This window comes from Oreochromis aureus, linkage group 10 (assembly GCF_013358895.1).
Source record: "Oreochromis aureus strain Israel breed Guangdong linkage group 10, ZZ_aureus, whole genome shotgun sequence".
NCBI lineage: Eukaryota > Metazoa > Chordata > Actinopteri > Cichliformes > Cichlidae > Oreochromis > Oreochromis aureus.
Genome location: NC_052951.1, coordinates 26532885 through 26552998, shown reverse-complemented (window position 1 = coordinate 26552998; position 20114 = coordinate 26532885). Strand labels below are relative to the sequence as shown.

At 38.7% G+C, this 20114-nt stretch overlaps 1 protein-coding gene across 11 annotated transcripts in view; it reads left to right on the top strand.

Annotated features, from left to right (window-relative positions):
- Positions 1-20114, top strand: part of ncam1a (neural cell adhesion molecule 1a) — a 258851-nt gene that overhangs the window by 180058 nt on the left and 58679 nt on the right. For all 11 annotated transcript variants that reach the window (XM_039617944.1, XM_031747586.2, XM_031747585.2 and 8 more), the window contains exons 2-8: positions 3675-3749; positions 6118-6327; positions 6962-7105; positions 10257-10394; positions 11236-11353; positions 13499-13659; positions 14266-14408. In XM_039617944.1, the coding sequence (XP_039473878.1) occupies positions 3675-3749; positions 6118-6327; positions 6962-7105; positions 10257-10394; positions 11236-11353; positions 13499-13659; positions 14266-14408 (989 nt within the window). The remainder of the gene's footprint in view (positions 1-3674; positions 3750-6117; positions 6328-6961; positions 7106-10256; positions 10395-11235; positions 11354-13498; positions 13660-14265; positions 14409-20114) is intronic.

Sequence of the window (20114 nt, the reverse complement as noted above, 5' to 3'; positions counted from 1 at the left end):
TCTGTTTATTAAAAAGCAAGGTGATGTGGTTATTGTGCATGTGCGTTAGGAGTCGAAGGAAGACTAAAGGGAGACTCTTCAGAGTAGACGGAGAGGTTTATGAGTCTTTAGAGGACTGGAAGTGAGGGACGGGCTTAGAGGATGGGTAGATTGGTGTCATGAGAGAGCATGTTAGGGCAAAGATAGCTTCATCCTTTATCTAAGCTCTCTCCTCACAATACCAAGCACTTCTTTCTTTCCTTGCTTTTAATCTACAACACATCACTTTTGCTTTTATGCTGTATGCTGTATTTTTAGCTGTGAGATGCGTAAGGCAGATTTCTTTGTTTTTTACATGATGTAATGCTATCTTGTGCCACTAAATTATGCCTAAAATATTTAATTGTTCCCTTTTTCTATTGTGCCCATAAATGTAATGGAAGCTAATATTGGATTATTTTAACATTAAAAATATCTCTGTTTTTTATGAAGAATATCTTTTATGTTTTTACAGTCTAAGGGCATCTGGATGATATCATTAGATGTACACTAAGTGCAAATTGCACATGCAGTTAAAATTCCCAGGAGCATTTAATTTGAGCCCAAATTGCAGCAATCAGATACTTTTGAGTGTTCTGAGTGTGCTTTGCATTTGTCTCACCCCAGCATTGATTTAGCATTAAGTTACTTGTGTAATCTTTTGATCCTTGCAAAACGGTTTAATCTAGGAACCGCATTCAACTGCAGGATAAAAATCCCTATCTGAAAACTCATTGCACCTTTCAGAAACAGGATATTTAAAAAAAGCAGCTCTTCGAAATCACACCTTTTTATTTTTGTTTGTTTAAATAACATATTTCAGTTCTTTCACAGTTAGTTTTGTATACTATAGATCACACCTGGAGTCATCTCCCTCACTAGAATTTCTTTACCAGTAGATTCGTGACTGAAGCAGGGCTGCGCTGCTTTTTATTACTCTGAACAGAAGCTTAACATTACCCATCTGGCACCGGGGTAATCAAGTTTTGATTTCGATTCTGATTTGATTGATTCTCAGAGCTGGCTCTCATGGAATATTCAGCTTCTGCCTTATATTTTGATGCTGTTGAGATGAATATGAATAATCTTAGGTATGAATTGCTACAAAGAGAAATAATTCAATTTGTGGTTAGTTTGTCAGCAGCTTTATGTATGTGTCTTTGACAACAATAGTGGGCCTGGGGAGATTCTTTACAATACTGCAAATGACAAGTGAGACAAATGATCAGCAAATCTTTGTGCTGTTGTGTGCAGCACGGAGTGTTTGGTGTATACTTACTGGTACCCACCTTTGAAAGTGCAACTTCCTCTCAGTTGATCTCATGTCATAACTCACATTTGTGCAGTGATTAAACCCGATGGCTTACCTTTACTAAATCTTTATTTTTAACTTCCATGATCCGCTCTCATCAAAGACACAGTCGCACTCGACACTTGCTTGACACTTTCAGCCACCACTTCATCCTAGAGATACTGCACAAGTGCCCGTTTAGACACATAGACTGAGAAAGTGGATCTGGGAATAGCTATCTTTCCCACACCGCCTGAACTCCTTTTTGTTGTCTTTAGTGTTGCAGATATGATCAGTTGGTTCTCGGCCAGTGGTTTTAGTCTTAGGAGGCATGGGTATAGCATGGTATCTGGGATCGTACTAGATGAGAGAAGGAAATAGATATGTTGTTGTCTTTGTATCTACCTCCAGCCTCTAAAAGCAAACATACTGTGGGGTAGTGGTTTTTCGTGCCTCTACAGCCGGCGTGCTGGCTTGGAACAAAGGCTGGTTCATTCATGTGGCAGATGCAGTGTTTTACTGCAAATCAATATTTGTGTGACTTCTTGACCAAGGCATAAAGGGAATATTATTCACACTTTGAACACATGTATGAAATCAATATTTATGACTGTCCTTGACCATGATGATTACAGCATTTGTTTCCGGTTCAATTTAAGAACCAGTGTTTACATTTTCTTGACAAGTAGCATAGCTATGCCAGTACCTATCTACCTATCTACCTATCTCATCTACAGCATTGCCTAAATGCATCGAGTTTCTGCCATGTGATTGGCTGATTTGCGAACAGGTGTACCTAATAATTTAGCTGTTCTTATTCGTGGCTTTGCACTGCTCATGTGGACCATGCATTTCACAGTGTCTTACAATGTGTGTAAATATAATGAAAGGACATTTTGGACCCTTAACAGCATTCCTGAAATGTTTTTGTCAAACATAAAAAAAGAAGAAGAAAATACGGTTGGCCAAAACACCGAGCACCATATTGGTTTCAAAATGCTTCTAAACACAAAAGCACATTGTGTATCTGGATGCGGTATTCACTCTGCTCACTCCAGCATTATGTCTGAGGTAAAGCTTCACACCATAATGATGATGCCTTTACACATAAAATGTGTGTAGGAGAAAAAGAGCAACAAAGGTCTTTGATGTGACATTATCTTCTTAGTCATGCAGGTTTTTCTGCAGTGGCGAAACTGTAGCATTACGAAACAATGCCACATTGTGCTGTGATGATAGTTGGCTACCTGTCTATGAATGGCAAGTCCTCGCAAACCATTCCCATGAATCTCCTGGTGAGAATTGAGCTGAGACTGACTCACTCATTTGTGTGAAGTGGCGACATGCTGGAGGCTCCGCGGGACTTCTCTGTCAAGCTCCGATCACGATTCTGTGGTATTTCTACTTCACAGGCTTTGCTTCGGTCCTGTGCCACATATCATTGAAGATAGGACTCATATATTAAACCGTGTCACACTAAAAAGTCATCAGATCCCTTGTAGTACAGTGGAGCACTGGCGAGTTAGGATTAGCTGATCAAGCCTTTGAAAATCTATTCAAATTTGTTAGGGTGCACGCAAGCGTTTCTCTCTTCTCTTTTTAAATCTCATCTCTGTCATTGTAGCTTTAGCTGATGCTGAGAGAAGATGTGCATTAGAGCCTTTATGGTATTATGTATTCTTAAGCGTCTGTAAACAGAAGTCGGGATGCAAGAATGCTCCGGAGTGGCTTAGTCAGGTCGTTTTTATAAGGTGAGCAAACAAATGTTAAGTCGGTGTCTCGCCTAACTTAGTTAGGATTTGTCCTTCTTTAAGAGTTCAGTTTGTCTTTCACTCTGCTACTTTTTCTTTTATGCTGCCTTCAGCTGCCAGCTTTGTGCTTTGAGTGTCAAGTGTCAGAGAGGAAATCAGATACACAATTCACTAACAACAAAACTGGAAGTGTTGGTAGCAAAAGGTACAGTTTTGCTTCCTAGGAGTAAATCGCAAACTATAAATAAGGGAAGGCGAATTCCAGAACCAACGTGTCCTTGCTCAGCGGTGCAGGTCTCAGTTCACAACATGGTGCAAAATAAATAAATACGCCACAAAAGACGCATATTATTTCTTAACTGTGAGTTCCTTGGCTTTGTGGGTGCAACTTTAAACTCAAACACATTTGCACATTGAGATGTTGCACTCTAGTGAGCGTAGAAATTACATCCCAGAGTTTCAAAGTGTTTGCCTGAACATGGTTGTTCCTTTGAGCAGGCATGGCCATTTCACTTTGAGTCTTGCCTTATTGTGTCTCAGCCCCGTGTCACCGTTCCTTTCGACTGAACCAGAGACTAATTTATATTTTGTCCTGTCTTTTTTTCTTCACCCAGCTGCCATTCAGGTGGAAATTACTCCACCACAAGGGGAGATCAGCGTAGGAGATTCCAAATTTTTCATCTGCGAAGGTAAGAGTGATCTTTCTACATCCCTCATTTAACACAGCTTGATGCAAATGTCACCTCATCTAGCAATATTGGCAGTATTTATTGAGGTAATTTGATGAAAGTAATACAAGTTAGGTTAAATAATGAGATTGGTGTACTGGTGGAGGAAAAAAAAGAAAGATCACAAGGATAAATTGACAAGTTTATTCTGTGGAGGTGGTGGGATGATGAGATCCGAGTCATGTAAGAAATAAGGCATAGAGGAGGTGGGAGAGAGGTGCTGTATGAAAAGATAATGAGATAGAGGTCTTACATTCTCTCTGTGCATTTGTCAGCTTGTCTGTGATTCAGATGTTACTTACAAAAGACAGATCTGCAGTCTGCCATTATAGAACATCTTCTTACATTTAAATAATGTCCTAATTTTCTGAGTAGAGATTATTCATTCATTTGGTCTTATTAACCCAGGTTACTTCTACACTACAAAACAAAGCTGATGGGGACTGAATTAACAGCATGCCCATAGCCCTTACGAGGGGTCGTCCAGTATGAAAAGTTTCAAAGCATCTCTCTTGTTATCCCGTGAGCACAGGTTGATGTGAGTTACGATCATGCTGGATAATGAATGCATTGCATTTTCTTGAATTTGAAATAGAAACTTCAAAACACTCTACAGCTACCTTCATAGGACTTATGATTCAATAGTTTATTGAACCACCTGTAGCTGGACTAGCTTGAAATAATCATTTTCTACAATACTTTGTCTCTCGACAGTTGTTCTGAGGTGTTTGTGCTGATAAGCTGTATTTGCTTTTTGCCAACGGTGGTGCTATGTATTACGCCAAAGCATCTCCACTTCTCAGTTCTCCAAAGAACACTTCCAGACCTCCCATACTTGTACTGTCATGAACTTTAATATTTCACATGTTGGCTGAGACCTGCAGAATCCGAGATGCAGTTTCTAAGCATTGCACGGTCTGACCTTGGGGTGAATTTGCTGAGATGTCCGCTCCTGGGAATATCGTGGCAATGTGTTAACTCACTGCTGAATGCTCCAGAGCAGCAAAGTGACAAAACTTCTCCTTTTATAGAGGTGCTCACACTTGCACATATCCAAGTCAACAAGTCCATTTGATTTTCAGCACCTGGAAGCTACATACCCTCTTAATTCCTATGGAAGCAGTAGTGGTGGACTTTGTGTTTTTTCACAGGAATTACAAAGTACAGTCAAAATTTTCTTTTGCATATTACTCTAAGGAATACTACATGCAATCAGTTTTGTTTTTTCTTTTTGATTTTTTAGGTTTTGTTTCTGTGATCTGGGCAAAATTTCCCTTTAAAAGTAATTATATTGAAAAAAATAACCACTTCTCTCCCACTAATGAGCTGTTGTTTCACTGCTTTTAGCAGAATGTTTCTGTAAAAATGAAGTCCTAAAAGCAAAGATGGATGTCTATGTGTGGAATATGAAGCCTTGACATTAAGTACTAAGTGATTTCATTATTTGTTCTATGAAGAAATTTTTGCATTAGTTTGAACTCGAATGAAAAGGGTGTCAAAATACATTTAGAGCTCTTTGTGCTCCTCGAGAGAAGAGAGAGTATTAATAATTTTCCGGGAAACAAAAAACTGCCTCTGCTTGTACTACTGTTTATAAAAAGATGAATAATGTTGAAACGTTGTTTGATATTTCTTTTAGTCAAAGTTTCCTCCTACTGAATAATCCTGCTGAGGAAACAGAAATAATTCATATCTCCCTTTTTATGTTTTGCTGTGTCTGTTTAGTAACATACACTGGTTGAAAACAGATTGTGATTTCACAATAATGTTTCCAAACCATCTTCAAACCAAGAATTCTTAATTTCACTTTTGATATATTCTGTTCAAATTACGATTCATTTTGAACAATTTTTATTCACATTTTCTCATGAGAGCAAAGTCTTGCTCAAACCTTAATCAGCTCCACATATGCATTCATCAGGGAAATAAGGAACTACAACTACTTTATTCCAACATGAACAGATGTGAACAATATGAATGCCAGCGATGACAGTTCTTCCCCTCGACTGCTGTCAGTGACGCAGGTCATCACACAGTGCAGTGATCGTTGCAGTAAATTAAGTTTAAATTTAAATTAAGATGCACACGCTAGCTTTGTAATGTGATGTAACAGGCCCATGGCAGTCTCTACAAGTTCATGCTCAGTCATATCTTTTCTTGCAAAGCAGGAAGCATATCTAAGCTAATGCAAAACATCAAAAGCACCAAACAAGATAACAGACTTCAGTTGCAATCCTGTAGGTTCTGACTATTATTTACAGGCCACTTGTGAAATTCTTAAAAAAAAAGTTTTGCTTTTCTATCTCATTATTTACTTTGTTATTTTCAGTGGTAGGAGATGCTAAAGACATAGACTGGTACGCTCCCAGCGGTGAGAAGATCCTTCCCAACAGGGCAGACATTTTTGTGAGCCGCAGTGATGAAGCCACGTCGACTCTCACCATATACCACGCCACCGTGGACAGTGCTGGCATCTACAAGTGTGTGGCAAAGGATGGAGACAAGGAAGCCCAGGCCACTGTCCAAGTAAAGATCTTCCGTAAGTGTGACCTGGTTTTGCAGCCTTTACAGACGTTACCAGTGAAGAGTGTTATTTTTTCACATGTTGCTAGTCAACATTACTGCATAAACTGTAGTAACTCAGCCACTATGCTCTCTTTGAGTAATGAATTTCAAAGAGAGAGAGACAGTGTTTATATTATTAAAAGTAACCTGATTTCAAGCTCCATACTGTAATTCTCAGTCTAGCTTGGCAAGCTGGACTTTGGTGCAAACCCTGAGTGTATCCACTGTATGAAACCAGCCGTTTAAGCACCCGTCCCTTTAAGCCAGCTTTCTTCCGACTGGCTGCCCCTCTCATAAACAGGAGATTTAAACAGCAGGTGTGAGGGGTTGCTGTTCTCCCAGCCAGGGCTGTGTGACTGAAATGACCATAGTAAGAACTGAACTATAACATACTGGAAACTGAGCGTTTAGATCACTCTGAAGTTTTTGGCTCATGGGGATTATTTCACATATACTGACCTAATTATTGGAAACTTTGGTATGTGTAATATAAACACCAAAGTGAACCACTGAAATTCAAAATGTGTGAGTTTTCACCTTTACAAATGTCAGTCTCTGTGTTAATACATATATCTATATAAATGTGTAATATGTACATTTCCCCACAGAAAAGATCACCTTCGAGAGTGCTCCCAACCCGCAGGAGTTCATCGAGGGTGATGATGCTGACATAGTCTGTGATGTTGTCAGTTCACCACCACCCACTATTATTTGGAAGCACAAGGGCTCCAAGATCCAACCTGCCAAAGATGGTGAGTCAGTTCAAAAAAAAAGAAGAAGAAAAGGAGGAAAAAAAACACCCCACTGCTTAGCTGCTTTCTCACCTCCAACCTGCCTTTCCATTCCATCTTCTTAACTCTGTGAGCAGCCACCTTACCTCCCTGCCAGTGCTGTTTGCCAGTTCATGCTTTCCAATCAATTTGCCACACTATTCCTCATCTCCCTCTCCTGCTGCCCATCATCTATGAACAAAGCCAACCGTTTTCCATTGGAAAGTAGTTTTAGACCTCATAGATGATGCGTGAACATGAAAATTGTATTTTTGGGCCTAGCAAGAGGTGGTTATTGTCACTAGAAAATGTGTCTGAGGGCACACCGGAGTTTAATTTCGCCAAATAAAGGAAAACTATAGTTGGGAAAAAAAATCTGAAAAACTCAGCATGTTTTTTTTAAGGAAGGAAAGTGTAATCTAAGAAAGCTTCTGCTGTCACTAACAACAATAACAACAAAAAAACTGTAATAATACCTACCCAGATTTGCTAGTTTAGAATCAGATTATTTTGTTACTTTGCAAATCTTAATCATAGCATCTGTTTTGGCAATGATGAAGTGAAGTTCAGCCGCAAAAGCAAAAGTTGCCTCAGTCTGCCCATTATTGCTGCTCATGTGCAAAAACAGTTTGCAAACCACCTCAGTCACAGTTCCTCCATCTCATGTTCTGACTTCAGGTCATACCTGACGTCTTTCATGCCTGCTCATTCACGGTGATGAGATCTTACTATTGCTCCTCATGTCTCAATCTGATCTTGTACGGAGTGCAGATTTAAGGACCCACACCCAGGATGCATGAGGCAGATCTCAAACAGAAAGCGAGCTTTAATCAGTTTTGATTTCATATGAATTCCAACAGATAATGAAAGACAATTTAAAAGAAAAATGATGGAATCCAAAAAAAGCCAGATTATGAATCCAAAGAAGAAAATGGACAGCACTAGAGGAGAAAAAGAAGCATAAAAACACAGACAATGCAACAAAGAGAAGGAAGGGCTCTTTATACACTGCACACTGATTGTGGATCACACACACGGCAGAGGAAGAAAATGCAGATGAAAGTTATGCAGAAAAATCAAACAGAGGCTCAAAACCGAATTGAAACACCAGAGAAAATTAACTGTTAAAGTAAAGCAGGAAACAACCATAGTAATCACAGAGAAAAGACAACTAATAGTAAACACATTACAGAGGAACAGTGGGGAGGCAAGAACAACAATAATAATAATAATCATAAACCCACAAGAACAGAAAAACTGGAAGCAGGAAATCCTGAAACGCATAAAAAAGACCAAAAACAAAAAAAGCTCAGCCATCAGGATAGTCTTATCTTTATAAATATACACATACATGCATTTTAACAACATTTTTTTACCTCTAACTCTTTCTTAATAAAGGAATTTCGTGTTTAGGGAGTTAAAGGTGTTTGATGTACACAATTGGGTCTTGTTCTCACTGCACACGGATGATCAGAGATGTAGCTTTGATGTAATTGTTACACGTTGTGGAACATCTATTTTATCCATATGCCACATTAGTATATCAAAAAAACACTGCCTTTATGCTTAAAAAGTGGAATAAGTTCAAGTTTTACTTTGATACCATGGTTGTCTGTAGTGAGTCATGTCACACAAAGAGGGGAAAAACACTCAAAACTCTATAAAAACTTTTCAAATTCTTCTTGTATCCCTTTATCCGTTGTTTGTCCTGTGTTTTGAACCATTTCTGCTTTGCCAGTAAGCACACAAACCAAGGTGTTTAGCTCAGCTGTGGAGGAAACTGAGTGTGTACATACCGAACATATAAAACTGTAAGTGTTGCTGAAGGGATGGGAGAACATTTTGCCAGAAAGTCTAGGCCAAAAAATCTAATCTAATGTAGCTGCTGTGAATCCAAGCTGTCTTCTGTGTAAGATGAAATTATGAGCTTTTCAGCGTTTGGTCCCTTCTGGCCAAAAATATGAGGAGGGCCTAAATTCATGTACAATATTTGGTAATCATTTAATCTGGCAATAGCTTCTTTCTTGGGAGGAGCATTGACCAAATTGGTCCAAAACAGCCATGGCTTAGCAAGTTCAGTGAAAAACTAGGATCTAGTGTGGGAGCTGGACATAAAACAGGAGTCTGGGTTTTGTTTCACACTTGAACCGGGGCCTATTTTAACCTTAAAGTAACCCCTCCCTCGGTGACCGCTGGAGAGCCTGGAGTCACCACACTGTTGTGCTAAGCCTGCCTTTGTTCTTGGATTCTTGTCAAGGAATGTGTTTTTCACTGGAAAAGCCACTAATTGTAACCGACACTGAAAACTAAAAACTGCTTATGCAATTTTCTTCAGTGCAGTAGCTGACCTAACCCTGTGCTGCAAGCTGCAGAGTTAAAAATCCCAACAGTAACTCTTCCTTCTAAAATGTGTCACGGTGACCTGAATAAGAGCTGTTTAACAAAAGCTTTGTTTCCTCTTAACTTTTAGACTCTTGGATTAAACTTTAAAAGCTTTTGAACATTTCAGTCATTTATTTTTTATACACTATGTAAATTTTTCACTTCCACGGATGGTGTGATGTGGTAGGAGTCGCTGAGGTGGAATTATTGGTTCAGTAAACTGTATAACTCTCAAACTTGATAGGAAGAACACGTCACTTTATTGAGGCAACATTCATTACTAAAATTAATAATATGCAGATCGTCAACAAAAAGTAAATAAAAAAAGTCCCCTGTGTAATGTCTAAATTGTGGATTTTAATAAGTGCTGGATAGTTTTTCTCAATAATGTGTGAAAAATAACACCAGCTCGCTGTGTTACTGTGCATTGTTTAATTAGAGGTGCAACAGTTTGTCAGGGATCTGGGTTTGATTAAAACATTGATAAAGTATGTTTACTGTAGCCAGAGTGTCATGAAGCTCTCTCTTATCTAATAATTTGATTACCAGGAAGGATTTTCTTAATCTTGCCCCAACTTCCTGTCTCAGTGTTTCATTTAAGCATACAGTTCACACTGCTCTCATTTTATGATCATCCCTTAATTAATGGTAGACTTATTAAATCATACGTTTCTTTTGTCCCACTGTGTTGTTGAGAATGTAATCTTCACAATCTTGATCCTTTGTTCTTTTTTGTCCTGTTTTTTTGTAGTTCGATTTAAGATCATGGATAATGGCCATCTGCAGATCCGCAGCATTAAAAAGACAGATGAGGGCACATACACTTGTGAGGCTCGTGTCATGGCCAGGGGAGAAATTGACTTCAAGACTATGAAGGTCATTGTTAACGGTAAGCAGTGTATACACCACCTTCTATGCTCTGCCTGCCCTGCTGTTTATCAATGTGTGGTTTTGGCTTAACAGAGCAGGGTTCAGTAATGAGCCAGATGGCTCTAAAACCCTTAAAACTTTTTTGTTGCTCCAATGATAGTTAGTCAGATCATCTAGCCATCTTTTTCAAGTTTCTGGTTTAGAGAAATATATTCAAACAACTACAGACCAGAATGACGAGAAACTGGTTTTAAATTTGTGGATTTCTCAGAAAATGTTGCAGATGCTCTGACCTTTAGTAGCAACATTATCCCCAAATTGCTTTTAAATATCAAAGTCCTTTAACTGTCAGGATGAAGAATTTTGAAAAATATATTTAAAAAGATTATTTTGGGCGATTTTCTTGAGGAAATATCACTCCTTAAAAACTACTCTGTAGATTTTCATCGATAATTGAATTTTTATTTTCGAACCCTCTGAGTAATTTAAGAAGTAGACGTGTAACTATGGGAAATATAATTATGTGTGTGAAATATGTTCATTTCAGTTATTTTGAAACATCCAGTCTGTTTTATCACAACTCACTGGAGCAAACTGCATTTTGGGTAAACTTTACCACAATTACACATCACCATGTGGGTTCGGTAGTTGTTTAAAAAAAGGCATACCATATGAGGGGTCTTTTTTGTGAACCTTTTTAAGTGTTTGGTTAATTTTATATGGAATTAAAGACCCCCAAAATAAGCAATACAATCATTTAATGGTTTTGAATCTACATATCTACATTAAACCTCTTTAAATATAATTTATAAATACACATTAGTTACTTGAAATTCAAATTAATCTTGCATCTTTTTCAGTGCTTCCCACCATCCGTGTCAGGCACCCAGGAGTCAACGCTACAGCAGACGTTGGTAAATCAGCTTTACTGGCTTGTGATGCAGATGGCTTCCCGGAACCCACCGTTACTTGGGCACAGTACGTCATTCAATCTTGTTATCTGGCTGTTGTGACGAGTAGAGTTCAGATTTACCCCGGATCACATCAGGAGCACTTTTGAGCTTCCACAAAAAATGAAGCATTTTATTTATTCTTTTTTTCGTGTTCAGATCCGCTTGTTCTTGACCTCTAAACAAGCAATATTAGTTAGAGCAATGGTATGAATAATTATGAATTACAAAATGTTATGCTTGATGCACAGTAATCCTTCCAAAAAGAAGCACTGAAGTCAATACAAATGACCCCCCCCCTCTCTAAGTGGCAATCTGCCAAGCAGGTAAAAGCAGCCTGATAAGATTAAGCTGAGATGAATGATATTTGCAGCAGAGCAACGGAAGACAAACTATGCACTATACAGTGTACTAGTACTTAAAGCACATAGAGGGCTTTTATTAATTCCAGCTTTTCAATGGAAACTCATTATAAGTCACACTCATTAGTATTCATTAGCGAGCGGGAGATTTATATACCGTTACCTTTTGCTTTTTCATTTCAGCAGTCCATTTTATGACACAATGATATGGAGAGATATTCTGATGGCTTTTTACCTTAATGATCAAAATCTGTGTAATAACTTCCACAGTAAAAGGGTAAATGAGTCATGTGTTTTTGCCTCTTACCAGATAAAGGGTTGATAGGACGGAGCTACATCTGCATAAGATTAGTCTTCCTGAAACTTCATTCCATGGCAATTAGGAATTTGTTATGCTACGCTAATGGCTGCAATTTATATTTACAGGTCAGTTCAATTAGTTACAAACATTCCTAATCAAAAAGGACCTCAGGGTTTTTTATCTTTTGTGCAGCAAGGAGCGTCAATTTAACAGTGACATTTTCATAAGTGTGAGGCTACCCTTTAGCAGGATGTGTGCTACCCGAGGCAGCTGTCGGGGTATCTCTGTTGTTTTTTCTCCAGCTGCTGGACACAGTAATAATAAGGAAATAATAAATCTCTGCATACAGTAGCGTGACCAGACCAGATTTGTGACTTTGCTCTTCATAGCTTACCAGTCAGTCCCCTTTATCCTTCTGTCTCTGACCCCTTTCATGCAGGCTTGCTTTTGATAAAGTTAATTTTTACATGACACTTGTTAATTTATATTTAAAGGGATTGTGAATAGGTCAACAAGCAGGAAGTGTATATGCATCTTAGCAACCACTAATCAGTAGTTCGATAATTGGTACCTGATTTGTGTTTAATGATTAAAGAGGTTTACTAAGTTAGTAATGATTTTAAACATAAACTTAACAGTGCACCTAGCATGTGTGTGCTGGAACAGGATATTTTTGTTTGATGACCACCGACTTGTGCAAATGTATGTTTTCAGGAGAGGAAACCGAGGACGTCAGCCCGAACGCGTTTTTTTTTCATGCAGCTGTTTGCTGAGTGCACGTTAATATTCTTGGTGCATCATTCATGTCTGAATGCAGCAGCACCGCTGCTGTGAGGAGGAACCTGTAGACAAAGCATTATTGCTGCTGCATGAGTAAATAAGACGACTGAACTCAAATCCCGCTCACAGCTGTCTTTCATGCAGCAGATCTAATGTGTGATCCTGAGGAAGAAGCAGGCCCTGGCTAGAAGAGGGTTAAGACGGACTGGAAGGTTGTTGGGAGGATAGGTGGGTGAGGCGGTGAAAAAAACATAGGGGTAAAGCTCTATTTGTTCTAGTTGCTGACAGGCCTGTCATTCACTGTCTGGCTGCTGGAGCGATGCTGCTACTCCAGGTCTACGAACACTTAATTCACTACAAAAAAAAAGAGAGATTCTAACCTCAAGTGAAAGTTTGGCTCCTGAGAGTAGGAGTGTTTTCTGAAATCTAAAAGAAGCGTCGTCATCATACAATTGGTGTATGACCTTCTTAAAAACAAGGCTGAAGGAGACCAAAGGCAAACAGAATCTGAGGCAATGTTGGAGGTGTTCTTAGAAGCACTGAGCACAGGACAGCGTTTTTTGGTCTGCCAGCCTTTGTTGTCTGCGAGCTGCTTGCCTCAGTAGATAAAACCCCAACTGTTCTTTGTCAGTGAGTTTAGAAACTTATTCGTAGGCTCCTCAAGTTGTGCAAGTAAATACATGTGACGCGGACACTTGTCTTTTCCTCTTTTTTTCCCCCCTTGCTACAGTAACGGTGTTGTCCTTGAAGACGGCGATAAGTACAACCTCAATGAGGATGGTTCAGAATTGTTAATAAAACATGTCACCAAAGTGGATGAAGGAGATTACGCGTGCATCGCCAAGAACAAGGCGGGAGAGAAAACGGAGGAAGTCAGCCTAAGCGTGTTTGGTAAGAAAATGACTCCATTTGCTGATGGTTTGCTTAGCATAAAGAACACGGCGGCTGTTTTTTTTTTATCATCTCTGACATTTCTTTGTTGTATTTTGTGCCATTTGCTGCAGACTCTTACGCAGCTTTTCCTTACACAGCTGTGAAACATAAAGTGCAGTATTTCTTTATGAGGGAATTATCTAATCTTGTGGCTCTGTTATAACTCACTGGGGTATGAAACCACCCCAGTGAGTAATACTGAAACGTCTCTATCAGCCATGGATCAAATGGCCATGTCAAATGTGTCATTCACAGTGACATGGTCATTTGATCACATTTATTCATCGGCCAGCAGCTGATGAGTTTATGTGGTGATTTGAACCTCAGAATTTTTCCGCCTCTACTGTTAAACCCAGTTAATAGAAAAAGGGCAGGTGGATTAGTGGCAATAGCTGTTAATAAATGTCAAGCATCTATTAGCTGTTTAAAAAAGAATAAAGAAACAGATTAAATATTTGAAATTACCCCGCTGCTTCTCGTTGAAGGAGCATTAAACCAAAGGTACCCACATTTATGAGGTGTCTAGAAAACCAATTCTAATAACAGTTTCTGTCTTGTTTCTAGTCCAACCCAACATTACCTACTTGAGTAACCAAACTGCTTCGGAGTTTGATGATCAAGTCATCCTGACATGTCAGGCTTCCGGTGACCCAACACCTACAATTTCCTGGAGTTTTGGAAACAAGGTCTTCACTGAAGGAGAACAGGTAGAGTTGTTGTGTGGTCATGCACCAGAAACTCTTTTTTTCAGTTAATAGAAGTGTTTTTAGGAAAAGGGGTGCTAATGATAGAGAGGTACCAAAAAATAAAACTACAGTTGTTTGAGAAATTTGCCTAAAACATTTTTGCTTTTAAGGAACAATATGGCAAACAACATATTCAAAAAATTGTCATTCAGAAAAGATAGTGGATGAAAGCTAGAACAGAGCCTCCACATATTTCCAGATAATTTGTACCACTTACATATTATGACCTGCACTGTAATATACAATACAGCACATGCTCTCCAGATTTGTTGGCATTGGATGTGGAACAGCTGTTATTAAATACAATTTTCAGAAAAAGGCATGACTGCAATTTCAATTTGCAAAAACCCACATGGACATTTTTAAGGAATTTTGTCAGCCGTTCACTAACTTTCATTTTTTAAATTCAGCCTCGAAATCCCACCAATTATTTTCACTTCCGTCACTTTTCATCTCATGGCATTAATAACTAATCAGTTGGCCATTCAACTCAACCCGCATGCTGGGAATGCAGCTAAAAGTGCTTAGTAAATTTCTCATTGTTACATGAGTTTGAACTTTGCACAATGAGGTTTTGATGTTGCCTTCACGATCTCTGTGAACTTTTGACAGCCTTGTCTTATACAGCCCGAGTTGCTTTAATGCTTTTGTACATTTACATTGTGATTGATAAAGGAGAGAGAGTGTAGACTTCCTATGTCTCCCCTCATGTTTTTAACAGCGCATCTTACATCTTAATGGAAATTTCTTTCCTTTTTTTGTGAATTTACTATAAAAAGCGCTCTTTTTAAATTCACAGGAACTCAAACAAGAGTTTAAAAAACAAAGTGAAAATGATTTAATTGGCATTGGCTTAATTATTGCTATGAATCAGATTGTTGTGATCCCAGTTATGCCACTCTGGCAAACTACTGCGATAATCCACTTTGGGAACGAGTGGGCACTTTTTTCCCAGGATGAACACGATATGAGTAAAGCAGCCACATAAGGGTTATGCATCTTTGTCATGCTTTGGCGTATATCCTAGTTTTTCCTCTTCATGTCCTTCAGGAGCACTGGAGATAACACTGGATTAAAGCTTTGCTTATAGGGTATGGTAAACGGCTTCTTAGGATGTGGAACCTATGAACACCATTCCTTTCCTTATTTTCTCCATTACAGTGGTCACAGCATTCTGGCAGTTGCCAGCCTGGTGAGAGAGTCTCATCCGAAGTCTATTGTTATGCTCTTATCAGCTCATTAAAATTGTATAATTTTGAAAAATCCATCTTAACGGTCTATTCTGACAATGCACATCGTGCTAGCAGCAAACAGATTAGTCACTTCAGAGGGGTAATTTTCTGTGAATGCAGTAAACAGTATTAAGATAATTACCTCGCTGCCTCCACCAGGTTTTTGGATTCGGGAAAGACATTTCATGCACTGGTTTGTGATTCAGCATGCGTTACATACTGCTACATGTTTATATTACTTCTAAAAGCACTAAAGTTGGACACTGCATATTTTCCTGATACACAGAACAGCTGGGTTGCAGACTGGTTGCTGGCCTTGGGACATTTGCTGTGGAATAACAGGGAAAAAAACATGATTTGGCATAAAACTTGTATATCACACATTTTCTTGTTCCTGCCAACAATATGCTGGCATTTAATTAGGCATAAGATAAGCTGTACCCTGTCACTACTAGCAGCATTTAGCATGAAAACCCCGAGTCCATTTTTTGTTTGACTGTTGAGAGGTATTGTAACTCCTGTGAAATATGTTCTCACACAAAAATGGTTCAACAACGTTTGTTGCCCTGCCATAGGAGACACAGTTATTCTTCAAATGTTTCAAATGACACAGGTGTGTAACAACAATAGAGAAGCTACTCTTGGAGCTACACACTCTAAATGCAATGAAAGCACCTGTCCTGTTATTTCCCACAGGGCATAAGAGAGTCAGCTGCACAGTATTTTGGGCCATGCTGGCCTACTTCATTTAACATGCTCTGTCAGCTGGTGCATTGTGATGAATTATGTCTGAAAGGTACCATGTAGCTCATTTTCACATTAAATGTATCTCTGTGAAATGAACTATTGATTTTTGGTGGAATAATATAAAACTAAAATGACCATGGTAATCACTGTCTGACAAACTCTCTTCTAGTCATATTGTAAACATTCTCTATACTAATAATTGTAAATATCGCTGATACAGTTGTTTAAGCATTCAGATAGCTAATTGGAGAAAATATAACATTATTGTGAGACTGTGCACCAAATGTGGCAGTTATATTTACAGCAGCAGGATGATTTAAATCAATTCAGTTTTATTTATAATGCACCAAATCCCGACAGTCACTTCAAGGTGCTTTTTATCATCTATTATCTATTACCCTACTGTAATAGAGTGAAAGCTCCAGCATTCAGATGACCCCATATGAGCGAGCACTTAGTGGCAGTGGGAAGGAAAAACTCATTTTTAGCAGGAAGAAAACTCCAGAACCAGGCTCAGGGAGGGGGCAGCCATCTGCTACGACTGGGGAGAGACATGGGACAAAAGACACACTGTGCAAGAGAGCCAGAGATTAATAATAACTAATGGTTAGATGCAAACAAGAAACACTTGAGTCCTAAATAGCTAAGCTTTATCAAAAACGGAAAGTTTTAAGCTTTACTTTTTAAATTTAATTTAAAAGTTTAGACACAGTGTGTGTCCCAAATTTAAGCTGGGAGCTGGTTCAACAGACGAGGGGCCTGAAGCTTGAAGCTCCCACTCTACTTTTATATCCTAGCAAGTAAGCCCTCAATCCAAGAGCAAAGTGCTCTATTGGGGGAATATGGAACGATGAGGTCTTTAAGAATGGAATAAACCGTAGGATATTGTAGTTTCTGAACAACATTGCGCTAAAGAAGAATGTGCTATTTATTCAGTTCTTGTAATGCAGACATTTCGAGAAGTTGTTGTTAAACTGAGACGGATTTTATTTTAGACTTAATGGCAAACTTGTGCAAATTATCCATTCACCACTCCGGTTGTGCTGGAAAATGATCAGTTTGTACATTTGAGTCAGTTAAAATATTCTCATATTTTCCCATTAACTGTGCAATTTATCACTGCCAATCAGCTGCGGCAGCCGTGACTGTATTGCGACTTTCTGAATGTAATCTTCCACCTGCAAGACAGGACTTGCATGTCGTATTCACAGTTGCCACTGAATGTCTTCTATTCACAGGCTGTCATCATCCCTCTCCTCCCTATCTATCACTGTCAGATACATTTTGATTTAATGTTGCTGTAGTCAGAAAATCCCGCTGATCATTTGGTAATAGCTGTCACTAATTTTCATTGGATCTTCATTCATCATTACTTTCCTGTTTGCCACGCTCTGTCTTCCATTCACATTCTAGTTCTACATCATACCAGCCAGGGTACAAGAGCACAGACATATTCGTAATGATGTGCAATGACAGAACAGGAATTTTACTGGCTTCGGCTTCTTCTTTTGAATATTACTGGGTTGAGAAAAACACAGCTAATGGCGTCATTGTGTAATGTATGATTAAGACATCATCTCAGTTCGGCTGAGGGTCTTTGTGGTTTGAACGTTTATACCACATGATAGAAATCTGTATGTAGTTTATATTAATAGAGGATAAGTGGTGGAAGTCAATGTTCTGTACTTACATGAATGAGTTAATCAAGATACATAAGCCATGATGAGAAAATGTGCTGATTAGGAAACAAAGTCCCTAGGTGCCGGTAGTGGTTCTTGTATAATTAGTTGCAGTGCCTTGTTTTCCTTAGTGTGCCTCCAAATTCTCTCTTATTAGAGTATATTAATTAATAACTGGCCCCATGCAGCTCTAGGAAAATGTGCTCGAGTTTGGCATTTTGACCAGTTCTGTTACTTCCTTGATTGCCAAGTTGGAAAGCCTGACCCTCATCATAACAGTCATTTTCACATTAAGAAAACCTTGAACTAGATAATGCCAAATGTTCAGCTAGCCTTCAATACGTCAACAGAGGGATATAATATATTTATGACATCATTAGTCTTAATTATTTAATTATAATAAATAAAGCTTTGAATGAAATTATTCAGCTGGATCCAATCTGTAGTTTTCATAAACAACATCAGAACAGTGCCAAGTCCCGCTTCTAGAAATCTTGTAAAAAATCACGGCTGTTTGCCTGAAAGGCAAAGTGGTAACTACCCTTGATATTTGGTATTCTATCTTTTTTTAAATTGTAGTTACATTACTGCAAGATGGCATCACTGATTTAATACAAATGCAGAAATCTTAGATGGTTTATAAAAGAGTGCCTAAGGTCTTTACCACTCTGATGCCAGCCACTGGTTTATTAAGTCCCATTTTGATTATTTGGCTGTTCCCATTTGGCATTTTTGGAATCACATATGATTAAGCAAGAAGTAATCTGAGAAAATGAGGATACATGTTCATGAGTTTTCAACTTTTCTCCCACAAGTAGCTACATCTTTAATCCCTCATTCCTCTGTTACCTATTTTACTCTAAATGTGAATATTTTATGACCGTTTATTAATCAGGACAGTGCTTACTGAAGTCATTATGTGCAATCTGCTTACCTCTTCAGACCCAGAGGCTACTTCCATCTTTCATATGTTGTCTGTCGCAAAAACAAAGTAAACTATGATTGATAGCATTTAAAAGACAGATATAAACCAGAAACTACCAAGAAGGGAGAAAACACACTTGTACATATTCTGGAAATTAATTGGCAACAATGTATTTGCATGATTTTGCTGTAACAATCTAAAACAAACCCATGGTACGGTATTTAAAAGATTCAATCATTGCACATTGAAGCCAGTCTGCATTCGTTCTATGTGGGTCATTTCCAAAAGCTCACTTTGTTCCACTGTGTCGCTGTTTGTCTTTGCCTCTTTGCTTCTGTCCTCTCTAGGCCTCTTGGACTCGACCAGACACATACGAGGTATGGCTACTAAATATCGTAGCCTGATTCTAGACGTACTAGCCCAGACTTACATCATAGACTACCACTTTTACCCCCACCACCTTTTTTTGTTTTTGTTTGCAGAGCAGAAGTGTTATCACTCAGCCTACATTTAATATGCACCATATTTAGTTTTGCACTTAATGTGTAGACTAATAGCCACGTAGTACAGTTCATTTAATACATTTAGTTCCAGTATACATTTAGACTTGCTCCATTAGTTTATCCCTGTTTATTTTTGTCAACAAATTTCCATGTGAGACACAGGCATCTGAGTGTAGACCAAGTAGCTCCATTCTTTGTTTCCTGCTGCACAGTGTGGTGAATGCTCAGAGTTTGCATGAAAAAAAAAAAAAGATAAATCCTGCATTGTTGATTGATCAGCAGCTGGACACCAAAAAAACACAGTGCCTGCTCTGCTGTGAGCAAACTCTAACTCACCAAACTCTAGCAAATAACAGACTGGATTTTAATGGTGTAGCCTTCTGTCATGGGCCAGGGGCCTGCATGTTTTTGCTTCAACTGTACACTGTAGAAGCTGCCTCATTCAGTCACCTGGGGCCTCATTTATACTGTGGTCTCACTAGGTCAGTTCACCCAAAAGAAAAAAAAAAGTCTTCCTTGCCCCTGATCATATGTAGCCAAGTAGAGAGTTTTGATTTTGTTTCTCCAGGATTTGAGAGGAT